Consider the following 12,323-nt stretch of genomic DNA (forward strand, 5'->3'; position numbering starts at 1 on the left):
ATCAGTGTTCTTTCAAAACACTGATTTCAAAATGCCAGCAAAATAATTGACGCTATAGTTATGAAAACATCGCTTGCCTTCGTTACATGCCTGCATGAAGGAATTTTCGTTGAATCACATTTCCAAATGTGAAATGGTCACATACATTGGTAATCCAGACTACAAGAAATAAGTTCACTATGTTAACTTATTTTAAGTAAAAATAAGTTCTAACCTGACCAAGTTCTTCATTAAGGTCTGATGTGTTAACCAGGGCTCCTTCATTGATTTCTTCATCATAAAAGTCCTTATCCCATGAAATGAAGAAGGAGCCCAAGAATTTTTGCATTTCTACTGTGACATACATGGAGACAGGAATGATAAAGTTGAACAGAACCATAAATGACAGGAAGTCGGTAAACATTTTCAAAACCTAAACAAAAGAAATAGTTCATGCTGATTATATGCACAGTTCCATCAAGCAAGTGTAATATAAACTTTCTATCTTTTAATTTCAACGCTGAAAGCACTGCTCTTCCCAACGACACTATATCATTAGTAAAAATTTTCACAGTACATGAAAACAACATTTACAACACCCTGACTTTTGTCACTATTCTTCAGTGAATGTACCTTGACTTAACACTTTTCACTTCCTTAAGTTCTCTGCTCCTCCCCACCCCCCCCCCCCAATATGAATGTAGGCTCAAAGTTTTCACGTAGGCACTCATTACGTTTCTATCATGATATATCACAAGCTCATAATATATTAACATGACAGACCTTCTTGCCCAATTGCTTAAAACTCTTAACCAAAGAGTTAAAAACAAGGATAGATGCCTAGGGTTAAAACAAAAAATTCTAACATTTCTTAAACAGTTAATGGTTTGGGGCTACCATACAACCAAGAGAAAACCCAAATACCAAAGGTATCATTATCTGAGCAGCATTTCAATAAAGCGTGTCTCTGTCACAATGTGCTAGGGTTAAAGTTTTCAGCATAAAACAAATTACCTTCAAAGTCTCCCGCTCTTTCTGGGTCTTTTGGTTATACCAAGGTTCATCGTTATATGGGGTACTTTGCCAAACATACTTTAGAGTAGTGCATACTGCAGCTTTGGTCAGTAAGATAAATAAATACACAATCAGGAAGGCATTAATGGATCTGAAAAATAAGATATTATGGATTTAAAAACCATTTAATTACTTAAGGTATCAACCAGGTATAAACTAAACTGTTCAGTTTTCCAAAGCTTCTCCTCTGTACGATGTGTAACCATAGCACAGACCTGTACGGATGCTGCTAACGCATTATTCTTGTAGATTGTTTCCATTTCCCTGAATCCTAAAGGTTTGGAATAGAGGGTAGAGGAGCAAATGTGAAATCTTCAAGCTTAGTGTGGATTCTTTTAGTCTGAAAGTAGAGCTATGGAGAGGGTGTCACTGATATACTGGATATCCACGCCAACAAGAGAGTGAGGTCTGTGCCAGCGGCAACTGGCTTGAAGGTGTGTGTCATGTACCACTTCAATATCTGCCAGGAGACTATTATCTGTGTTGTACAACCTCCTTACATATAGCAACAAGAGGACCCCAAACCATTATCCAGCAGCAAAAGAGAATAAATTTCAACTAAACCCTGCCCTTGAATAGCTAAGTGAGCTTAGGTAAATCACTTATCATCTCTACGACTATTTCTCTATCTATAAAGTGGACAGGCTAACAGGAATTACTCTGAGTTGCTCAGAGGATTAAACCAAATCAGACATACAAATCACTGAGCAGTTTCTGGAACACAAAAAGTACTCAAAATGGTAGCACTACTACAATTTATGTTGTTTTTGCTTATGGTTGTTATTTAGAATTACTGAGAAGTAACAATTTCAGTTCAATAACAACTAAAGAAATTGTGGTGTACACTAACTTTTCAACAGCAGAACGTTTCTGAGATTTCCCTTGGTAGTTCAATGCCATTTTGGTTTCCATTCCAGTGTAAACAGCAACTCCTAAGGAATAACAATATGATGAAAATTAGGTTTCAAATGAGACTGCCAACCCAACTCCCCACCCAGTTGGATCTACCAATTTTTTCACTCTATAAAAGTAGGAATTCTAAACTCTCTTCTATTCACCAGTTGATATATCATTTATAGTATAATTTTAATTCTACATAGTTCGTCATAGTTTTCAAGTTAGTTTACCATCTTATAAACTCCCAACACCTAAAAATAGGCTTAGATTAAATGGAATTAAATGCCATGTTCAATTTTTAACTGCACTATTTAGGCACAGGCTTTAAAAGACATATTTCTAGTAAGTATATCTTAAAAACGTTCACCATATATCTTCTTGGTATTTTTTAGTGTAGCTCCTTTCAACAAGAGATTTTCAGGTCCCAAAGACCTAAACAAAAAATGAACACAACTTATCCAAACAGCCCAACAAATAACACCATCAACTTTGGCGACATATTTTGCCCTAACATACATCTATCTCCAAAAGGTTCAGAATGTATCTGTTTACTCATATCATATGCTTACTAACACAGGACCAGCTAAAAGATATTTCCCTCTGAAGTTACTTGAGGATACAGCACAGATGGAAGCACACACAGTACAGGAGTAGCCAGCAACACACAGAGATAAAGAGATGCACAGAGATAAAAGGATTATGAGTCACAGACAGGAAGACAAGAACGGGACAGAACAGCAGACATCAAGAAACAGAAAGAAAAGGTGACAGTAAAAGGCTGGGAAAGCAAATGTCAAGGTGGGAAAGACACACTGCCATATTTATAGAGAGTAAACACGCCTTTTGGGGGATCATTGGGCACCCGGTGTTTCTTTAACTTCTTTTTGAGTATTGGCTATAAAGGCCAAGTGGAAAAGTTGAGGTAATTAACTGGATGATAGAAGAGGGAAGAAAACACCCCTTTTTCCATGAATTGTTACATTATAAATGATTAAACCTTTCATTTTACTTAAGTCCAGCTAATTCTCCCAGCATTTTATCTCCTGCCTAGTCCCTAAATTACTCTCCCTTAACACACTGTTCTCCAGATATACTTCCAATATTGTCAGGCACTGCACAGCCAAGGACAATAAATACAGTGCTTAGAACATATTTGGGATTATTGGTCAAAGTGTCTGGAGCTCTACAATTTTAGAAACCCTCAGCATCACTTCCAACACCACCTCCCTCCCAGGACACACACACTCTGAGCTGCTACCAATCACAAGGTCAGCTACTTAAGACCCATTAGTGGCTAGTTACTCCAGGGTTATTCACCTTTACATCCCTTTCTATAGAGGAAAGTATTCAACTATTTTAATGGGCTTAAAAGAGAAACACAGCTCCCCCCAAAAGGACAGATTAAAGGAATTATAAACTAACCTGGCAACAGCTTCAAGACTATTACTATAGATACTGATTCGGCCAACAAACCTGCAAAAAAGAACATAATAGCACACGTGTCTTCTATATCTAGATAAAATCTATTTACCCCAAATATGGGAATGAATCAAAATACAAAAAATGCAAGAAGAGATAAGACAATGAACTATGAAAGCCTATTGTCTTTCTTTTTAAAAAAAGTTAAGTTGAACCAATATGGTATGTAACATTTTCAACTAATTTTAAAAATATTATGGATTATAAGAATGTAAACAAAGATTCTAAATTGATTTTCAAGATCTACTTGGCACCGTGCATGCACACATTACCCCTCTCATCTATACTTCACATAAATAATTGGTTTCTATTTCACATTCATGTGAAGAAAGGTTTCTGGTGCTAAAACAACTTTTAAAACCATTAGTTCAGTAGTTCTTTCACTTGAGCATGCATCAGAATTACTGGTGGGCTTCTTAAACCACAGATTTCTGGGCCCCATCCCCAAGCTTATGGTTCAGGTAAGAATGTGAATCTGTATTTCCAACAAGCTCCCAGGTGATGCTGATACTGCTGGCCTGGGATCACCGTTTGAGAACTACCGGCATTAGGGGACACTTGATCACCATCTTGGAAATTTCCAAACTGTCTTGCAGCCGATCTGAATACTGAGCTTGATCTGACCAAGTGATCAGATATATGGCTATGCATATGGTAATCTACATTTCTGAAAAATAGGGTAAAAAGCTCTAAATCCTCCTTAACAAGAATGTTATGAGTATTTTATAACTTACATTAGAATTTTTTCAGAAAAATTGATTATTACTAAACACACAAAATATGAAGGTCTGCTCATTCATTCATCATGTATTAATTGCACCATTACTATGCTTGCTAATAAGCAAGAAAAATGTGTTCCTTGCCCTAAAACAGACAATCAGGCAATTACAATGTAAGTGATGACCACTAGGGTGGTAGAAGTACAAGGTATTCTGAAGTCACATACCAAGGGTACTCAATCTAGTCTAGAGAAATTAGGAATAACCTTCCCTCACTAAAAATCTCCTTCATATTTGAGGTAACTGAAATTTAGGAGTTACCCTATAAATATGCAAGGATGTATATTATTGTCTGACTCAGGCAAAATCAGTCACTCCCTTTTCTGTGATTCTATGGGCCTTTTACTCACCTTTATTATCTCACTGTACTGTAAGCCTAGCTTTACTGTTTTATCCCCTTTGCAAACTGTGAGTTCCCTAAAGGCAGGGAACAGCTATTTTGCTTTGTGATTCTAAGTTCCTACTATCAAGGTGGATACAGAAGAAGAAGGGAAAAAGGAAAGAAGGAATGATGGGAAGGAGGGAGGGTATTATTCATGTAGTAGGATGAATACTTTGTTTTTCCACTACTGGGCACTGTTGTAAGCCACATCCCGCCATTTGGTCCCCTATTATGACCAACAGCATTCATTAACCAGATGGCTGGCATGGGTGATGGATGCCATCCGTAAAGGTGGAATAGAATATAATTAATTGGCCCACTTGGGGATAAAACCTATTATTCTATCCTCATTAACACCATGCTCTAATCAACCAAAGTAACCAGTCTTAAAAATCAAATGCCAAATTTTTTGACAACCCACAATGACTGTGAATGAATAAATCTACTCCAGAAAGCCTAACTGTAGCAAAATAGAGGAAATCACACCATTTCACTGCTCCCTCAACTTAACTGTTTACTTTGGACAAGAAACAGCCTACATACAATACCCAGTTCATCATGATCCTCATAAAAAAGGACAGAGTGCCTACTAATTGCATGGCTCCGTATCTCCTTCTCCCTTTAATGTTGGATGACACATAAAAGTGGTTTATTTTTGTTTTAATTAACTCTGGCTAATGCATGAGTTTGATAGATCAGCCTTATGGGATTACATAATCTTAAAATGTGATGGACGGCCATGTCTACAAATAACAATAATAAAAGAAAAACCACAAGTAAGATGCCTGGGCCCACAATGATTTATCTTAGGCTGGTAGCGAACCAAGGCTGATTTGATTCATTTCCCTGCCAGAAGGAAGAACAGCTCATAAAAACACAAATGCAAGGAGGCTGGTAAATGGTGGGTGTTTCTTTGCAATACTGGTGGCAAAGAGAAGCAAAGCCATCAGACAGCAGTAAAATGAAACCAGGTAATTCTTACTTGTAGAGGTCAGGTTGAGGCTGTTCACATTCAATTGCTGCTCTGAGGGTATCAATGGATTCGGCTGTACACAGTTCAATGGTGTCACGTACCGCATAATGTGTCTAGATGAAAGCAGAAAAAAAAGCAAAAACAGCCCCCCCCCCCAAAAAAAGTGTAATCGTATACCCACCTGATTTCATGAACACTGTATGTTTTTAGTAAGAGGCTTTGGCAGAATGATACAAATATTGATGCACATTTCCAACTAAATAAACTTGATGGTATTATTCTTAAAATATATTACAAATAATTAGAAAGATAACTCTGCTGCAAGGGGATTTCAAAGATAATGAGAAAACTAAAAGCTTTTCTTGATACTGACAGCAGAGAGAATTCCATTTGCAGCATGCATATAATTAACTGAAAACCCCATGAAAAATTTAATGCATTTTTTTTCTCCTATTTATAGAACTGAGACCTATTATTTTGTTCACCATAGTGTATGGTGATGTTAACATACACATAAGAATTGAACATAACCCTTTTGGTCATAAGAATGCTAACATTTTTGCTAACAGAAAGAAAAAATTCATCAATAGTTTCCATTATACAAACAGCAAAATTAATGATCTTGAAAATGCTTCGGGTGGCTACAATTTATGTAAGGAGCTGGGAGATGATGTGTCTTGCCTTAGTCAGACAGTTAGAATATTCTACTAATGTATATTATGTACTTACTTGATTGACCCAGAACTCAAGGCAGGCTCCAATGAACCCATTTATAAATCATCAAAGAAGGGCTGACGCAGATTCAAAGACTGCACCACTTATGCTGAAGGGAAAGCTGCTGCACAGTCTTCGGAGAATATTATGGATCTGCCTCAGCTACATTTAAAACTATCTCCTGACTTGGAAAACCTATGTACTTTTAGCTGATTTATCAGATCAACTTAATTGGAAAATGAAACCACTTGAAAGTTTTCTGCCTCTAAACAACTTTTTCCCCTATTAGGAAATCTTTAGGTAGATTTCTCGATTTTTATCTTGACATTCCCTCAAATACAACTTTGTTTTTCAATAGTTTAAACGGGACTAGTTCATCACCATGCCCCTGAAGAAAAAAATTAGTTATCTAACAGGCATTTAAGTTCCTTTCCCACATACTGAGTCCTGGTCCTCAACTCCAGATGGAATAAACAAGCAGAGGAAAGCCCTCAAGGATACACACAGAGGTGAGCACATTAGTATTCTTCCTTAAAGGCAGCATATAGAGGATACATGTTCATGCCCTGTGGAGCTCTGGATGATAGCCAAGAATTGACAGTGCCGGAAAGTACCAGGGACGTAACTTATCCTCCAGTTTGAACAAATTTACTCTAACACACTTATAATTCTTCCTAGTTGAAATAAAGCAAATATTTGCCAAACTACACCCTAAGGTGTTTTTAAAAAGTAATCAAACCATTCCAGGTTAGATTTTCGATATGCCAGGAATAAACATTTTTTTCAAGAAGATAGTCATCACTTTAAAAATAAAAATAGATCAAACTGTAAGGTTAGAGTACCTTAGGGTGAAGTTATTTTCATAGTTATATAGTTTCAGCCTAAGACTACTCTCATTTTTAAAAGCCTAAATAAAATATTGAATGGGTTAATGTCAATATGAAATGCAAACACTGCTATCAAAAATGTGGTGGCTTTTATTTGGGGTGTGGATTTCCTCACCCAACACCACCCTTTCCCCCAAAGTTGAGTACTTGCTTAGAAGTTCAAAGACAGTTATATAAAAGCTGTCTTCAAATACAAAACTTACACAAACAGGAAAAAATAAGATAAAAGATTAGGGGGCAGTGGGATGGAGTATTGTATGATTAACTATCCTGAGCTCAAAATGTTTAGGCAAGGTTTAATCTCCATTACCTTGCAATTGGATTCCCCATCAAGACTTGCAGTAGTAACGTAACAGGTTCCATCAACTGTGCAGGATGATAGAAGAATAAGATCACAGGGAAAGGTTTCATCTGCCTGTACTTCTACTACATCACCGACCTAGCAGAGAGAGAAAAATAAATATAAATATTCTTAATTCCAAACAAAGCATTCATTATACCTCAAACTAAAGTCAAAACAGTAGCAAAAGACCTCTCCTCCTCTAGGGCTTAGACTGTCTCAGCATCCTATACCATGTGAAAGGTGATGAAAAAATATCACTCAACATTCAGAATCCTCTTTAAGGTTACAATGACTTAGGATGCTTTTAGATTACCTTAGTATTGAACTTTAATCTCTAACAAATGATTCCAGCACCCAGGAACCCTTTTGCTCTCTGTTGTTTCTGGTATTGGTGTTTGATAAGAGAATGGCCATTATCATTTCATGAATGAATCAAGAAAATCTACACATCTTAACTTGAGCACTTCATAAACACTGGTCAGCCACACTCCCACTCTGCATCATAGATAAATATTTCAAAATGCTTTGCCTTCCAAGTGATAACAGCTATTATTTTTGGGTCATAGTTCTCTCTTCAGTGCTCAGAAAATCTCGCTTAATTAGAGAGGTGTTTATGTTTCCCATAACATTTGGAAAAAACTTTTTTCAAATAGGTCATTTTCCAACAATTCATCCGCTATGAGCAAGTACCCAAAGCTCAAGTAGAGGAAAAACATGAGAGAAGAAACAACCACAAACCATTTCTAGCGCATAATTTAATAATGTAGGAAATAAATCACGATGATTAAAACACAGATCTTTACTACTTGACTTTATGTCCCAGCTCTGCCACTTAACTATATGACCTTAGGTTAAGTGTCTTTGATGATTGCAACTACCTCATAGGATTGGCTGGAGTATGAAATGAGGACACAGGTAAAGTGTTTCGTAAAGTGCCTGGCATATATTCACCCTCTGATAGTTGCTAATTGTAATTATTACTAATACCCTACAACTGCTTTACTTCTAACTTATGAATAGTCATAAAATTTTTTTAGAAGGATGTAAGGAAATTATCCAGCCCAGTGCATTCCAACATTTTCCATGTCGTGGCACACACAGAAAATGATAAGTAAACCTTTTGTACAGCACTTCCAGATAAAGGGAGGAGGCTGCTGGTGACAGAAGACAACCTGCCTCAGGAGAGAGTCACAATATCTGGCTCACCAACTCTGGCACACTGGTTGTGAAATGCTGAACTAACAAATGACACACCTGCCTTCCAATTGCTACACACAATTTGGCAGATGAAGATGAGGATTTCAAGATCTATTCAGGAACAACTTTACTTTCTTTGCCAATCTTAATCAGTAGCCCAGAGCAACAGCATCAACAATGGAACTAATTTGTAAATAATATTTTATTTTCTTGGATCGTTCCTTCCAAACATACACAAACACTTCTGTTGCTTACACAAAGCCACAATCTATGCTTAAATACACAGAAGAAAAATAACAAACAAAATCCTAAAGCATCTTAGAAGAAGGAAACACTCATTAAAGAACGGAACATGATTGTCAGGCACTGATAAATAAAAACCACAAACAGAATTTCTTCTACAACATTGATAATGATTCGCTCAGATATGAAAAGATCCCTGCACCTGGAGTGCAAGTTAAGGCTGGTAAGATGGACAGGGGCCAGATCACAAAAGTCCTGACAGGTCAGGGTCAGGGGTTTAGGCCTCACCCTGAAGGCAAGGGGAGACCGGGAAAGGACTTTTAAAGAAAGGGAACAACATGGTCCAGTTAGACAATCAACTCTAGAGTTGTTTCCACTTAGCATGTACAAAGCCACAAGAGAACATCACTATCCCTTGTCATAAATATTAGAAAAAGCCAGATAATCAACAGAATCATATTTTTTTGGAGTTCATCAGAGAGCTGAGGTTGCAGGGCAACCAAATGAACTGAATTTCAAGGGTGAAAAGTCCCTCTGAGGAGAGAGAGGAGAAATAAACTGTTTCACAATTGATGAAGCGCAGGAGGAAGAGACGACTGCCATAAAAGTGCCTAGGAAGAAAATAACTAGATTTTTAACCAACTGTAAAAGGCTTGGTAGGGGCCAACGTGACAGTTTCAAATCTCTGCAAGCCTGAGAGAAAAGAGGAGACCATAAGCACGTATCAGTTCTTCTCTATAGGCATCCACTGAGTGCTCGTGAGAAAGCATGAGGACAGGAGGCCTAAAAGAGCCTTCCTCACTGGTACAGGCATACAGGTTGTGAATGACTGCTGTGGAGGAACAGACACAAAATATGCTACCACTGTGGACCCTTCTCTCATATGAGGCAAAAGCCATCTGTGCCTAAGAGAAAGGCAAGAAACCCTGCCGGGCACAGTCTCAGGGTAACATAACTACTGCTAGCGGGCAGATAGAAGCAAAGCCATCTGCTGCTGGGGATGGGACAGGAAACCCCCTCATACTGAGGACCTAGCACTGATAAAAGGCAAAGTTCAGCTGCCATGGGAGGTTGGGGTGGAGGTGAGAGGAGAGTACTGAGAAAGTTCCACCCTGAGGCAAAGGTGCCTAAAACCTGCCTAACACTGAGATGGAGTAGGAGAACCAAGAAACCACTCTGTTCCCACCAGGAACCCCAAGAAAGAGCAATCTACCACTGGGGGAGGAGAAAGGGCGTAGAGAGAGGCATTCACTGTGTCTCAGGAATGTAGGACCTGCTGAAAGCAGAGAATGGAACAGGAACACTGAGAAAACCCCCGTGGCAGCCCAGCACTGCAGGCATTTAAAGTCCAGTGGTGTACTGAAAGCATCAACAGCTACAGCAAAATCCAAAGCCAGCCAGCTCCTTACCAGACTGACTCAACCCCCAACACTGATGGGCTGGCTGACAGAATAGGTGTGCCCTCTACAGACCACAAATACAGGTTACCTGCCTCGGTCTCCAGCATTCTTTTACATGCACTGCCCAAAATTCAATAAAAAAAAAATGAGATGCACAAAACCAAGACAAAAATGACAGATCATCAAAAGATAAAGGTGTCAATAGGACCAGCCTCAGAAATACTCAGATTTTGGGGCTTCCCTGGTGGCGCAGTGGTTAAGAATCCGCCTGCCAATGCAGGGGACACGGGTTCGAGCCCTGGTCCGAGAAGATCCCACATGCCACGGAGCAACTAAGCCCGTGCACCACGACTACTGAGCCTGCACTCTAGAGCCCGTGAGCCACAACTACTGAGCCCACGTGCCACAACTACTGAAGCCCGCGTGCCTAGAGCCTGTGCTCCACAACAAGAGGAGCCACCGCAATGAGAAGCCCACGCACCGCAACAAAGAGTAGACCCCGCTCGCCGCAACTAGAGAAAGCCTGTGTGCAGCAACGAAGACCCAACACAGCCAAAAATCAATACATAAAATAAATTAAAAAAAAAAAAGAAATACTCAGATTTTGGAATTATGAAACAGGGATAGAAAAATAGCTATGAAAAAAAAATAGCTATGATTAAGATATTAAACTATTTACTGGAAAAGGTAGACAACATACACATGCAGATGAGGAATTTGGGCATAAATATGGAAACTCCCAAAAAAAGGCAATTGGAAAAGTTAGAAATGAAAAACATGATATCAGAGGTAAGGATTTCCTTCAATGGGCTTTTAAGCATACTGGATACAAAGGAAATAATCAGTAAACCTGAAGAAACTCTTCCAATATTTCTAATGCCAAAACCCATACTCCTTCCCTTATAAATACCTGTGTTTTTCCATTGGAATTCCTCAAGGCCTGTTTCTCTTCTCTGTGTTTTATGTGATTCCATCCATATTTCTATATCCACCTAAAACATCTCTGAGCTCCAGGCTTGACAATTCCATCTGGCTGTCTAATAGGAATCTCAAAATTAACATGGCCTGGGACTTCCCTGGTGGTCCAGTGGTTAAGACCCTGTGCTCACAATGCAGGGGGGGCCAGGATAGATCCCTGGTCAAGAGAATTAGATCCCGCATACCACAACGAAGATCCCACACGTGGCAACGAAGATCCTGCGTGCCGCAATTAAGACCCAGCGCAGACAAACAAATAAATATTAAAAAAAAAAAATTAACATGGCCCAAGCTGAATTCCTGATTTCCCTTCACCCCCACCTTTCCCCCTAAACCTATTCTTCTCCAGCTTATTTAATAGCACCAGCATTTTTAAAAAATTAATTAATTTTGGGCTGTGTTGGGTCTTCGTTGCTGCACGCGGGCTTTCTTTAGTTGTGTCGAGTGCGGGCTGCTTTTTCTTGTGGCGCGCAGGCTTCTCATTGCGGTGGCTTCTCTTGTTGCGGAGCACGGGCTCTAGGCGCACAGGCTTCAGTAGTTGTGGCACGCGGGCTCTAGAGCTCAGGCTCAGTAGTTGTGGCGCACGGGCTTAGTTGCTCTGCGGCATGTGGGATCTTCCCGGACCAGGGCTCGAACCCATGTCCCCTGCATTGGCAGGCGGATTCTTAACCACTGCGCCACCAGGGGAGCCCCTAGCACCAGCATTTTGTTTAATAGCACTATTTAATGCACCTAGTTGCTCAGGCCAAAATCAAGGAGGCTATCTTTATTCTATTTTGCTCTTTTTCTCCCTCCCTGCAGGGAATACATCAGTAAGTCCACACTTTACCTCCAAAAAACATCCTGAATACATACATTTATTTTGATCACGAGACAGGAGGGACAAAGTTGTGCTTACGAGCATGGATGCCATACCCAGACTTGCTTCAGTTCAAATCCCAGCTTTCCCACTTACTAGTTGTGGACAAGTTTCTTAACTACCCTATGCCTCAGTTTCA

At 39.2% G+C, this 12,323-nt stretch overlaps 1 protein-coding gene across 6 annotated transcripts in view; it reads right to left on the reverse strand.

Moving 5' to 3' along the window:
* The window catches only part of ATP11C (ATPase phospholipid transporting 11C), a 166,697-nt gene that overhangs the window by 64,503 nt on the left and 89,871 nt on the right, over positions 1 to 12,323 (reverse strand). For all 6 annotated transcript variants that reach the window (XM_059910942.1, XM_059910939.1, XM_059910938.1 and 3 more), the window contains exons 6-12: positions 7,475 to 7,603; positions 5,573 to 5,676; positions 3,373 to 3,423; positions 2,318 to 2,382; positions 1,904 to 1,985; positions 994 to 1,144; positions 215 to 412 (exon numbers count right to left, since the gene is read on the reverse strand). In XM_059910942.1, the coding sequence (XP_059766925.1) occupies positions 215 to 412; positions 994 to 1,144; positions 1,904 to 1,985; positions 2,318 to 2,382; positions 3,373 to 3,423; positions 5,573 to 5,676; positions 7,475 to 7,603 (780 nt within the window). The remainder of the gene's footprint in view (positions 1 to 214; positions 413 to 993; positions 1,145 to 1,903; positions 1,986 to 2,317; positions 2,383 to 3,372; positions 3,424 to 5,572; positions 5,677 to 7,474; positions 7,604 to 12,323) is intronic.

Source organism: Balaenoptera ricei, chromosome X (assembly GCF_028023285.1).
Source record: "Balaenoptera ricei isolate mBalRic1 chromosome X, mBalRic1.hap2, whole genome shotgun sequence".
NCBI classification, from domain to species: Eukaryota; Metazoa; Chordata; class Mammalia; order Artiodactyla; family Balaenopteridae; genus Balaenoptera; species Balaenoptera ricei.